At 29.1% G+C, this 14,404-nt stretch overlaps 2 protein-coding genes across 2 annotated transcripts in view; both read right to left on the reverse strand.

Annotated features, from left to right (window-relative positions):
• LOC107462515 (uncharacterized) overlaps window positions 1–4,038 on the reverse strand; it is a 10,445-nt gene extending 6,407 nt beyond the window's left edge. Inside the window, exon 1 of the mRNA XM_021130204.1 lies at window positions 3,892–4,038. Within this exon, the coding sequence (XP_020985863.1) occupies window positions 3,892–4,038 (147 nt within the window). The remainder of the gene's footprint in view (window positions 1–3,891) is intronic.
• Window positions 4,039–12,559: 8,521 nt separating this feature from the next.
• The window catches only part of LOC107462562 (purple acid phosphatase-like), a 2,291-nt gene continuing 446 nt past the window's right edge, over window positions 12,560–14,404 (reverse strand). The window contains exons 2-6 of the mRNA XM_021129512.2: window positions 13,941–14,404; window positions 13,732–13,870; window positions 13,435–13,655; window positions 13,191–13,300; window positions 12,560–12,873 (exon numbers count right to left, since the gene is read on the reverse strand). The exon at window positions 13,941–14,404 is cut by the window's right edge and continues 73 nt beyond it. Of these exons, the coding sequence (XP_020985171.2) occupies window positions 12,672–12,873; window positions 13,191–13,300; window positions 13,435–13,655; window positions 13,732–13,870; window positions 13,941–14,404 (1,136 nt within the window). The 3' untranslated portion in view covers window positions 12,560–12,671. The remainder of the gene's footprint in view (window positions 12,874–13,190; window positions 13,301–13,434; window positions 13,656–13,731; window positions 13,871–13,940) is intronic.

Raw genomic sequence — 14,404 nt, forward strand, 5'->3', positions numbered from 1 at the left:
GATATAATTATTCAATATAATTACTTTTTATAATTATTAATAAATTAATTATAATTTAATTATTTAATATAATTATTTAATTAATTATAATTTAATTATTTAATAAATTATCATATGTGAAATTATAAAGTTATCCTATAACATGCATTGAAAAGAAAGTTATTCTTATAGTGGAATTCCTATGTGTTATCTTTCAGGTTTATTCTCAATTTCTATTATACATATTCATGTATCAAAATTTTAATGCCTTTAATCATCATCACATTTTATATTACATTCCTATATCAAACCAATTTCATTACACCACATTTTTCATGACTATTTATCCACCAAAATTTCATTACCTTTAATTATCATGACATTTATATTACAATTACACTCCAACGTCAAACCAATTTTATTGCATCACACTTTTTATGACCGTATCTGATATTTTATTCCCTTTCTCAACTTGCTTTACAATTTACATGTACACACACGCCTAAAATTTTAAAATTTGAATACAAAATTAAAATTAAAAAAGGATTCTCTCTATTTTCTGTTTTCATTTTTATCTCTTTCTCTTCTTCTTCAGTTCTTAACTTCTACTTCTTCATCTTTAGTTTCTTTTCTTTTTTTTTTCCGTTCACTAATTCTGTTTTTGTATATCTTCTTCTTTTTCAATAGTTCTTATTCGTCTTCTTCTTATAATTCTTATTGATCCTAATTTAAGTCGGAGGTGGAGATTATAGAGTTAGTGTATGCATTAAGATAGAGAATGTCACTGTACCTGATGGCTCCAACCTTTAGGGGAGTCATCGCAGTAGAGGCAACGCTATCGCTGGTGGTAGGGTTGCGGCGGTGGATGAGATGGCGACTGCTACGGTGGTGGATTATGCTATGGCAGTGGTGGTCGCAGTAGGTGCGGTGGAGTTCGTGGTGATTTTCAATGTTGTAGTGATAGATACGAAGGAGGAAGCGACGGAAGAGAGCATATCGCTAAAAAGTACTGAGTCGTCGCCACAAAGAGCACATGCAATGAGATTATGAAAGCAGAGAGCACAACAACGATATATAGTGTGTTTGGCAAATCCGTCCAAAGAGAAAAGGCACGTTTTTGTTGAGTTAATTTTTTGTTTAACAAAGGTAGAAGTGATTTTGTATTCAAAATCACATTTACAAGAAGTAACAATTTCTTGCTTATGCATTTCATTAGCGGGCTTTTAGCCATTTACACTAAACATTTATTTTTCTTTACCAATTTTATTCTTTAGACATGTTATTGTATTATTTATAAAATTCTTATTATTTCTATTTATATGAGTTCTTTTTTTTATTATTTATTATTTTTATTTGACATTATATACTCTTATAATTGTAATTTTTGTATATTATATTTATTATTATCTTTTTATAATATGATTTATTAATCCCATTAGATAAAGTAAATTAAACAAAAAATTAACCATAAATAATCATAATAGTAAAAACTATAGGATATTAAAAAAGAGTACTAAGAGAACTAAAAATATATTATATAAAACACATCATCAAGAATTTTTAGATTTGTTTCATCACTACTAAGGTAAATATTTAATTTTATTATTTTTAGTATTTTTTATAATTATAATCCTGGTATATATAATTTTTTATTGTATTTTTTTTATAATATAGATTATGATCCCATTAAAAAAAGACAAATTAAATAAAAAATTAATTATAAATATTAATAAAATTATAAACATTGGAGTCATTAATAAAGAATGGTCCAGTTAATGGAACCCTCATCCTCTTGGTTGATTTTTTATTAATTTGAGTTTGAAATCTTAGTTTTAAGTTTCTATTGCAATTGATTTTGATTTACGGGTCATATTTTTTTTTTGGCTTATTACATAGTGTCTCATTAATTGACAGCTTAGTGTGGGATTGATTTTAGTTTGGCAGAGAATCTTGCCAGTCGTATGAATTTTAGTTTCATTAATAATATCATTTATCTTCAAATATAAACTTTTAAAAGTTCATTATCTAAATATGGTGATAATTATACTGCATTGTATTATAATTTTTTATTAATAGAATTTCATCATTTTTTAAATTTGTTAGTAAATGACATAACAAATATTTTTTGTTATATTAAGGTAATAATTTGTTTATTAAAATTTTAATTTTATTATTAAATTGTTTACAAGACTTTAATATTAAATTGTTTTATTCACAACTTTATTATACAATTATATTATAATGCATTTATTATAATTAAACGGTATTTTTTATTTTTTTATAAATTCTTGCATTTTTAAAAAAATAAAATATACATCTTTATTTTTATGATATAATTTAATATAAAAAATTTATATTAAAAATTTATATTAAGTAATTAATTTAACTGTATTTTAATATTAATTTTTTTTCTTATACTTATCATATCTGTGCATCGTATGGGACACTTCACTAATTTAATATAAACATACATATAATGTAATATATATAATATTTTTTATTTTTTTAATAATTTATCACATGTCAAAAAATTATTGACAGCTGAAAGTTTTTTTTAGAAAGACTCTTAGTTTTGGTCCTTGTGAAGAGACTCTTTTCACTCTTTACTCTATTGACTTTTTTGTACCCATAATAGAGTTTTTATTTATTATACAAGTGAATTTTCAACTCATTTTTTTAAATGAAAGACCTCCAATAATTGAAAAAGAGAGAAGTTGAATTTTTTTACGTAGTTCGAAGAGAGCGAATTCCTCCGCAAAGAAACTTGTAATGTCTAATGATAACTGTGATAAGTTATTTTTAAAATAAATAATTATATTAAATTATAATTATATTTAATATTATAATTACTCATTACTAATTAAATAATAATATTAAATAATTAAATTATAATTAATTAGTTAATAATTATAAAATTTAATAGAATTACTAATTAATTATGATTTATTTTTTTATAATAATATTATTTAAATTTATAAATTCAAAAAAAATTCACAATTAAAAAATATTAATATTAAAAAAATTCATATATAACAATAATATACAATATATAATTTAAGATTACACTAATTTGTAAAATTACTTAATATAAAGGAAAATATAGTTAAACTCTATAGTTAACGACAATTATTGTGAAATTGTCATATGTGTTTAATCAAATCCTCTTTCAACTGTCTATGCTGCTACCTATTTCGAAGTTAGGCATTTCTTTGGAGAAATTGATGGTATGGTACAAAATCTTTCTCTCCCAACTGAGGTTGTGATAAGTCATTTTCGACATCGGCATACTCTAAACTTTGAGCAAATTTTTCTGCATAAGTATCTCTTTCATCCTCAACAATCATATTATGCAATATAATACAAGCTCTTATTATGTTTGCAAACTTCTTTTTTTTTTCTAAAAGCGCGCTAGATCACTTATAATTGCAAAATGTGCTTGCAACACTCAGAATACTCACTTCACATCTTTTCTTTGTCCTTTATGGTATTGTGCAAATAACTTGTGTTTTTTTCCTTGTGGTTTTGAGATTGATTTGACAAATGTGGCCAATTCAAGATAAATACCATCTGCTAAATAGTATCGCATGGTATAATTATTACCATTAATAATATAATTTACCTCCTGAGCATGTTCATTTAGAATATCATCGAATACTGGTAAATGATCTAACATGTAATATCGTTATTTGAACTAGAAACTCCAAAGAATGCATGTCATATCCAGAGGTTTAAAGATGCTACAACTGAAGATGTTACAACCTCAAGTACTATGATTGCAACTCCACCATAATCACTCATGTACATACTTTTCTACGCCTTTGAACAATTTTTTCATTGCCAATGCATGCAGTCAATGCTACCTAACATGCCAAGAAAGTCACGACCCTCCGCCATTTGTAGTAGGCATCATACATCATTTGAATTTGGTTTTCGCAAGTATTCATCATCGAACACCGAAATAACACCTTCAACAAATTTTTTCAAGCATTCAATTGTAGTGCTCTCGCCTATGCGCATATAATCATCAACAGCATCAGCTGCTATGCCATATGCTAACATCCGTAGTATAGCAGTGCATTTTTGGAGTGGTGACAAGCCTCTTCTCCCAGCTGCATCGATCCTCTGTTGAAAATATGGATAAACATTTGAGAGAGCGTCTACTATCCAAAAGAAAACATGTCTTCTCATTCAAAATCTCCGTCAAAAATATCAGGATTATACACCGGCTCATCTGTAAAGTAATCCTGAAAAAGGCGATCATGTCCTGCTTTTCGATTTCTGTTGATCTATCAACGAAGAGTTGAGATAGAGCTTCTATTGATATCTTCTTCTTCTGAATTATCGAATAAACACTCATCAATCCAATTATCCATAAGTGTGTTATCTCGGCGTCTTTTTTTACCACACAAAGCCTCATTAAACATATCATCAAAATTTCTAGTCATATCCTAAAATGTATTTTTTAGTATTTTTTTAAGGTGAGAAACTAGATTTGAAATAGAGTTGTTGAATCATTGATAGTTGATATTTATAAGTGTATCCGCAACAAGTAGTTACTTCTCAACGACTAGTTTTGCAACGGCTACTTAACGGCTAGTTTTTTCTTGTCTAAGTTTAAAATGGCTAGTTTTGCAAGGGTCACTTTCATAAACAATAACGGCACAATAATATTGACTAATCTGAAAAGTTACATCACAAATGAATATACTACATCACATATGGTAATACACGATAAAAATAAAACATACTAATTAACTCTACGAATACAAGGAACCATTAAGTAAGCCACTTATTAATTCTTTTCTCACATGCTATCACACGAAGAGTTTGTCATTTTTCACTCATTTTACAACGGCTAATTTTACAATGACTAGTTTTGTAATTTGATTAGCATTTTTAAATTTATAAATAAAAATAAACAAACCGACCAAAATAATTAATTAATAATTCTATTAAATATTATAATTATTAACTAATTAATTATGATTTAATTATTTAATATCATTATTTAATTAGTAATGAATAATTATAATATTTAATATAATTATAATTTAATATAATTATTTATTTTGAAGATAACTTATCACATGACAAGTTATCATTAGACATTACAAGTTTCTCTGAGGAGAAACTCACTCTCTTCGAACTACCTGGAGGAATTCAACTTCTTATTGTGATAAGAAGCTGAGTTGGATGTCCATTAATATATGGGTGGCTCAGTTTTTCAATGAAAAAATTATTTTGTTCTTCAATAAATGAGCTGTGGAAAAAAGGTGTTCCATATGTGTATAAATAGAGAGAGGCTTAAGCCTCTGAATACATCCATCAGTAACAATAAACAAAAGCAATTATTTCTCTTTACTTTTAATTTATACTTCTTTCTATCTTTATATATATATATACACATTACAATATTTAATATTAGTAAATACATTTATGAATTATTATTGAACTAATTATATTAATATTAAAGTCTTCTATTTATACATCTTTATTTTATATTTAGTATAACTTTATTTATTTTACAACACGTTATCATCACGAGACTCTGATCAAATTTTTAGGAAGACTCAGGTAATAAATTTTTATTATGTCGAATCTCTCTCATCTTGAATTCAATACTCTTGATATATCTAGAAACAATTATTTATCATGGATACTAGATGCTGAAATTCATCTTGATTCAATGGATATTGGAGATACTATTAAGGCTGAAAATAATGCATCCCAGAAGGATAAAGCCAAAGTCATGATTTTTCTTCGTCGTCATCTTGACGAAGGATTAAAAAATGAATATTTCACATTAAAAAATCCTGCAGATCTTTGGAAAAGCCTTGAAGAAAGGTACAATCATAAAAAAACGGTGATACTTCCTCAAGTTCGATATGAATGGACGCACTTGCGTCTACAAGATTTTAAATCTATAAATGAATATAATTCTGCAATATTTCGAATCACCTCACGAATGAAATTATGTGGGAAAAAGATAACTGATTATGATATGTTGGAGAAAACTTTCTCAACCTTCCATGCCTCGAACGTGCTCCTGCAGCAGCAGTATCGAGAAAAATGGTTTAAAAAAATATTCTGAGTTAATTTCTTGCCTTTTTGTTACTGAACGCAACAATGAGTTGCTCTTGAAAAATCATGAAGCGCGCCCAATTAGCGTCGTCCCATTTTCTGAAGTAAATGCGGCAAATTACCCCAGAAAAAGTAAATGGCAAGGTTTTAATAACAAAAAAATTATGGAAAGAAAAGAAATTATATTCAAATGAGAGGATCTCACCAGAAGTAGGATAAAGAAAGAAATATCGGGCAGAATAAATCAACAGAGGATAAGTGTTTTCGTTGTGGTGGAAAGGGCCATTGGTCATGTGTGAGATTGTTAATTATTCATGTAAATAAATAATGTAAAGAACTTATTGTTAAGTTTTATTTTCTATGTATTTAAGTTTCAAATATGATATATAAATGTTTATGAATTTTGAAATCATTAAATATGTCATGTTTTAAAACAAAATTTTAGTATATGACATTATTTTATGTGCAGTATTTCTTAGAAAAATAATTTCGATCAAGTATTCAGTTTAATTGTGCATACTACTCATTTTATTATTATTTGTCTTTGAAGAGAATGGCAAGGATATGTAATGAAGATGTATGCCTTGCGGATAGTGCAAGTTCGCACACTATTCTCAAAAGTGATATATATTTTACCCATCTTATGCCAAAAGAAGAATGTGTTAATACTATTATTGGCTCAGGCAATGTGATCGAAGGCTCCGGAAGAGCTATAATTTTGTTTTCTGGAGGAACAAAATTTATAATAAATAATGCACTGTTATCTACTAAGTCTCGAAGAAACTTGTTGAGCTTTAAAGATATTCGCCAAAATTGATATCATATTGAGACTATGAATGAGGAGAATCATGAGTATTTATGTATCACAACTCATGATTCAAATAAGAAAGTTATATTAGAAAAATTACCCTCACTTTCATCTGGGTTGTATTATACCAAGATTAGTGCAATTGAATCACATGCTACTGTAAACCAGAAGTTTACTAGCCCAAATGAATTCATAACTTGGCATGATAGATTGGGTCATCCGAGAACAACCATGATGAGGATAATTATTGAAAACTCCCATGGACATTCACTAACGAACCAGAAGATTCTTAAATCTAGTGAATTTTGTTGTGCTGCATGATCTCAAGGGAAGTTAATTTTAAGGCCATTACCAGTAAAGATTGGATTTGAGTCTCCTGAATTCCTAGAAAGGATTCAAGGTGATATATGTGGACCTATTCATCCACCATATGGATCTTTTAGATATTTTACAGTCCTGATAGACGCATCTTCGAGATGGTCACATGTGTGCTTATTGTCTTCTGCAACCTGGCGTTTGCGAGATTACTGGCTCAAATTATTTGATTAAAAGCACAATTTCTAGAAAATTTGATCAAAGTAATTTGTCTTGATAATGCTGGTGAATTTACTTCCTAAGCTTTTGATGCTTATTGTATGGCTAATGGAATAAGTGTTGAACATCCAGTAGCTTATGTTCACACACAAAATGGGTTAGCAGAATCACTTATTAAACGTCTCCAATTAATTGCTAGACCCTTATTTATAAGAACAAATCTCCCAACCTCAGTTTGGGGGCATGCTATTTTACATGCTGCAGCACTTATTCGTTTGAGGCCAACGAGTTACCATCAGTTCTCCCCTATGTAATTAGCATTCGGCTAGTAGCCAAATGTTTCCCATTTAAGAATATTTGGGTGTGCGATATATGTTCCCATTGCACCACCTAATCGCACTAAAATGGGATCCCAAAGAAAATTGGGGATATATATTGGATATGATTCTCTCTCTATAGTAAGGTATCTTAAGATACAAACTGGGGATGTATTTAAAGTCCGATTTGCGGATTGTCATTTTGATGAATAAAAATTTCCAATATTAGGGGGAGAGAATAAGTTTCCTGAAAAGGAACTTAATTGGAATGCAACATGCTTGATGCCTTTAGATCCTCGATCAGGACAATATGAACTAGAAGTTCAAAAGATTATACATTTGCAAAGAATAGCAAATAAATTGCCTGATGCATTTTTCGATACAAAGAGGATAACCAAATCTTATATACCAGCGGAAAATGCCCCAATTCGAATTGATGTCCTAGTTGGACAAATTTCCACCGAAGCAAATACACGCCAGAAGCGTGGCAGGCCTGTCAGTTCCAAAGACAAAAATTCTCAAAAAAAAAGAGGTAAATACAATTTCTGTTGAAAAAGACATAGTAAAGATACCTGAAGTTGTCCAAAATTCTGATATAATGCCAGAAGACATTCAGGTACCTAAAAATTGTGAAAATGACGAGATCTCGATAAATTATGTCTTTACAGGAGAGAAATGAGACCAAAATAAGACAATTGTCAATGAAATATTTGCATATAACGTGGCATTAAATATCATGCATGAAAGTAAGGATCTTGAGCCAAGATCAGTTGAGGAATGTCGACAAAGGAATGATTGGCCAAAATGGAAAGAAGTCATGAAGGCTGAGTTAGACTCATTTGTAAAACGTGAAGTCTTTGGAGCTGTAGTCCGTACACCAGAAGATGTAAACCCTGTTGGATACCAATGGGTATTTGTGAGAAAAAGAAATGAGAAAAATGAAGTTGTGCGCTACAAAACTCGACTTGTGGCACAAGGTTTTTCACAAAGGCCCGGTATAGATTATGAAGAAACGTATTCCCCTGTAGTAGATGCGATAACATTGCGTTATTTGGTCAGTTTATCTGCATATCATAAACTGCATATGCATTTAATGGATGTAGTAACAGCCTATTTATACGGCTCATTAGATCGAGATATCTATATAAAAGTCCTTGAAGGACTAAAGATATCTAAACCATCCAATGAATATTCGCAAGGGTTATACTCAGTCAAATTGCAAAGATCTTTATATGGTCTAAAGCAATCTGGACGAATGTGGTATAATCGTCTTACTGAGTATCTAGCCAAAAATGGATTCAAGAATGATGATATATGTCCATGTGTTTTCATAAAGAAATCTGCATCTGGATTTATTATAATTGCTGTGTACGTTGATGATTTAAATATCATTGGAACTCTTGAAGAGATTCCAACAATTATAAAAACTCTAAAAGAAGAGTTTGAGATGAAAGATTTTGGAAGGACTAAATTTTGTCTCGGCCTGCAGATTAAGCATATAAAAAAGGGATCTTTATTCATCAAACAACATACACAGAGAAGATCTTGAAGAGATTTTATATGGATAAGTCACATCCATTAAGTACTCCAATGATCGTAAGATCTTTGAATGTGAAAAAAGATCAATTTCGTCCTAAAGAAGAGAATGAAAATATCCTTGGTCCTGAAGTACCACATCTTAGTGCTATTGGAGCGCTAATGTATCTTGCTAATAATACGCGACCTGACATATCATTCACGGTGAATTTACTAGCAAGGTATAGTTCCTCTCCAACCAAAAGACATTGGAGTGGAATCAAGCAAATTTTTTGATATCTTCATGGAACGGTTGATATGTGATTGTTTTATCCTTATGGATCCAAGTCACAACTAGTTGACTATGCAGATGCTAGATACTTATCTGATCCACACAAAGAGGGATCTCAAACAGGATATCTGTTCACATATGGTGGTATAGCTATATCATGGAGGTCCACAAAACAGACGATAGCAGCAACCTCCTCTAATCATGCTGAAATACTCGCGATACATGAAACTAGTCGCGAGTGTTTTTGGCTCAAGAGTTTGATCCAATATATTATGTCATCATGTGGACTGATTGACCATAAGATAGCTCCAACTGTCCTGTTTGAAGATAATACAGCATGTATTGCTCAACTTAAAGGCGGATACATCAAAGGCGATAGAACAAAGCACATTTCTCCCAAATTCTTCTTCACTCATGATCTTCAAAATCAAGGGACAATTAATTTCCAACAGATCCGCTCAAATGACAATCTGGCAGATTTATTCACAAAGTCATTCCCAAAATCCTCCTTTGAAAGATTGGTACATGAGATTGGGATGCACCGATTTCGAGACATTAAATAATGTCGACAAAAGAGGGAGACTGTACTCTTTTTTTCTTGGTCAGGTTTTTTTTCCCATTGGATTTTTCTTGACAAGGTTTTTAATGAGGCAGTCCTCATCACAAAGGATATTATACTCTTTTTCCATCACTAAGGTTTTTCCCACGGAGTTTTACTTTAGTAAGATTTTAATGAGGCAATAATCCTAAATGGACATCCAAGGAGAAGTATTGTGATAAGAAGCTGAGTTGGATGCCCATTAATATATAGGCCGCTCAGTTTCTCAATGAAAAAATTGTTTTGTTCTTCAATATATGAGCCGTGGAAAAAAGGTGTTCCATATGTGTATAAATAGAGAGAGGCTTAAGCCTCTGAGCACATGTATAGTAACAATAAACAAAAGCAATTCTCTCTCTCTTTACTTTTAATTTATACTTCTTTCTATCTTTATATATATATACACATTACAATATTTAATATTAATAAATACATATATAAATTATTATTGAACTAATTATATTAATATTAAAGTCTTTTATTTATACACCTTTATTTTATATTTAATATAACTTTATTTATTTTACAACACTTCTCTCTTTTTCAATTGTTGGAGGTCTTTCATTAAAAAAATGAATTGAAAATTCACTTGTATAATAAATAAAGACTCTATTATGGGGACAGAAAAGTCAATAGAGTAAAAAGTGAAAAGAGTCTCTTCACAAGGACCAAAACTGAGTCTTTCTAAAAAAAACTTTCAAGTTTCAACTGTGAATAATTTCTTGACATGTGACAAATTATTAAAAAATAAAAAATATTATATATATTACATTACATGTATGTTTATATTAAATAACTTTGTAATTTCACATATGATAATTTATTAAATAATTAAATTATAATTCATTAAATAATTATATTAAATAATTAAATTATAATTAATTTATTAATAATTATAAAAAGTAATTATATTGAATAATTATATCTATCTTTATTTAACAAGTGATTTATCTTAATTAAATATAATAATTATTTAAATCATAATTAATATAAATAATTATATTAGTCAACAAACTATAACTCAAATAACAGTCTTTACTATTGTTTATATTGTTATATTAAACTATAATTAATTAAATTTATTTACATAAAAAATAAATTTAATTTTGACACCTTACAAAATAACTTTTGATTGGATTGTTTATTTTTATTTATAAAATTTAAAATGCTAACCATATTATAAAATTGGCCGTTATAAAACTAGCTGTTACTATATTATCATTATTATTAATAAATTAATATTTTATTACTTTATATATACCATTTACATATTTTTAGTAACTATATTAATTTTAATTAATTAATTAAATGAGACCATATCAAAAACTAAAGTTAATTCTTTTTAATAAAAAAGAGAAAAATGCTTTGAGTTTTTATTTATTAATTATTTAATTACATGTAAATTATAAATAGAGACCGAAATGAATTTCTGAAAATAGTCTTAAAGGATTGGAAATTGGGAATGTGGGAGAGATAGAATTGTGATTGAGAATTTTAGGAGAGTTTGATTTGGAAAGCTTCAACAAAGTTCAGTTGTGAGAAAAGGAGTGAGGACATAAGATAGTTTATATATATATATATATATATATAAATATTATTTTTTAAGTATTTATTTAAAAAATATTAATAAATATGATATAATTATGGACAAAAAAATATATTAGGATTAAAAAAAATATATTTTTTTATTTTTAAATTTATATTTATTCAATAAAATTTAATATTCATTTTAATAATTATGTACAATTAATAAAATTATTAATTTGAGAAAATATGTATAAAATTAAAAATAAAAAAATTCATATAAAAATTAATATTTGTTTACGTCAGAAAATAGGCGAAGACGGGAGACTGTTATGTGTGCAGAAAAAAAATTTAGGATTAATTTGTATATTAATTTTTTTGGGATTAAAATGTGTTTTTAAAATCTCCAGAGTAAAACTTTAGAGATGTTTTTTGTATTAATATATTTTGGACTAAAATATCCATTTTAAAAATTTTTAGGGACTGATTTGAGTAACTAGTCTAAATATTTTTATTAAAAACAAAAATTATCCATGGACTACTCCATCAAATATTTTTCATGCTCACTAATTAATTTTGTGTTTATTCATAAGTTTTTCAAAGATGAGACGAATTCAAAAGGTCAATGACGATGAAAGAGACAAAGTGTACATAGTGGAACCAACCAAAGTTAAAGCTTATGTATGTGTTGGACCAAATATTAGAGAATTATGATAATGAATTAAAAGAAGGCTATAGATAATAGATTCTAAATGTTTTTAAGAAATGGTCGTTTTTTTTTTCCTTCTCTAAAATAATTGGGTTAGACTAGATTAATTAACTTAGCTCGATTTGAATAAGATTTTTTGTTCGTGTGATTTGTTTGAAGTCAATCAGGATTAAATCATTTAAAAGTAGTTGAAAACAATAACTTAAACTAAAATTTTAGATCTTGGTGTTCATACCATTATCAAATCTTAAAATTGTTTCATCAATCAGCATGAGAATCTAGAACATAAATTAATTGAAATGCTCAAAACTATTCTAGTGGTTTTGACTAGTTGTGGAATCATCAATTGGGTGCCAATATCTATTGAAAAACCACATTGAATCAGCCTCCACAGAATATTGATCTTCATTTCTGTGCCAACTATAGTGAGCATGCGTTCTGTTCTTTATATCAAAAATGGCATGTCCAAAACTTGCTTCCCTGAATGCAGAGTACTCTGGCTGTGGCTCTATCATCCTTCAGTGCAACAATAATCCACATATTTTCAGTAATCAAACCAAACATCACATTATGAAATTTATAATAAGGTCAAATTATACTTTGTTTTCCTAATTATGTCATATTGCAAGTGAATAACCAAATAGCCTATTTTTATTGTAAAGTTTTTTTTAATCCTCAAGTTTTGAAAAGTTTAAAATTTAGAATTTAAGATTCAAGATTTATGGTTTAGAATTTTTAGCATTTAAGATTTAGGTATAAGAATCTTGAGTATTATATAACTTAATAAATAAAAAATGTTAAGATATAGAATAATAAATTATTCTATTGCTTACTTGTTTGCTAAGCCTTCAATGTTGCCCCCATCACCAATGGTTATGTACACAGGAGCTGACTGATCCTTCACAGGTCCCCAATGACCTTTTACAATATTTGAGATACGTTCCTGATATGGTGCTCCACAAAATGTGATTTACAAATTTTAAATAATAATAATAATAAAGTATATATGCAAGTTAAAAATAGAATTGACAAAGTAGGCTCTAACATCAACTTTCTCATTTATACTTTAGCACTTACAGATCGTTCATAGGCATGGACATGACCAGCAAAGACGACATCAACCTTGTACTTGACAAACCATGGCTCAAACACAACCCTCATGGTTTCTCCTTCCAGATAATGATAGTCGTAGGTGTTATACCAAGGAGTGTGCAGAAGAACAATCAACCATGGAGTCTTGGTCCTATCAACTTTTGCTAGCTCTGCCTTAAGCCATATATATTGAGGGGTGTATTTACCTATATTGATATATATAAAAAAGTTAAACATTGAATGGATTATATGGGGAAAATAAAATGAATGAATGTTACGTACCACATGCTGAATATGAAGATAAGACTATGATGTGTGCTGAAGCTCTCTTGATAGAATACCAAAAGGGCGCAGAGCTTCCTGATGCTTTGTAAGGGACAGGGTAACGGCGTGTGAAAGGCTTGTGAGGTACACTTTCCCCCTGAAATTTGAAAACATGATCAATTGGAGTGTCATAACAAATCCCAAACAAAAATGTGCAAATAGCTTACAATTTCAGGGACAAAGTCAATTTCATGGTTGCCTGCAGTCCAAATCCAAGGTTGATAAGCAACACTTCTTTCTACAAACCTGGCCCATGAGTCCCACCTATTGTTATCATGATTCGGGTGGTCATCTGCATAAGACAAATCTCCAACAAACAGAACAGCTTGCCCTTTCTTCGGGTTTGATTCATAGTGAGCAAGTGTCTTGTTTGAATCATATGTTTGACCCAAATCCCCTATTAGACCAAATGTGTAGGGCACATCTGGGTGAATTTCAGGAGGGGTCATGAACCAAAACTGCCTCTTTGTGTGTCCAATTCCAACCTCATAATAGTATTTTGAGTCAAATTCCAAGTCTTTTAGGGTGCAGTGATGAATGAAGCTAGAAGAGTAATTGAAGAACCTATATGTAACACGGTGTCCCTTCGCCACCTTCTTCTTGCTGCGTGGGGATCCCTCCCTCCAATAAT

The sequence above is a fragment of the Arachis duranensis genome, chromosome 8, assembly GCF_000817695.3.
Source record: "Arachis duranensis cultivar V14167 chromosome 8, aradu.V14167.gnm2.J7QH, whole genome shotgun sequence".
NCBI classification, from domain to species: domain Eukaryota; kingdom Viridiplantae; phylum Streptophyta; class Magnoliopsida; order Fabales; family Fabaceae; genus Arachis; species Arachis duranensis.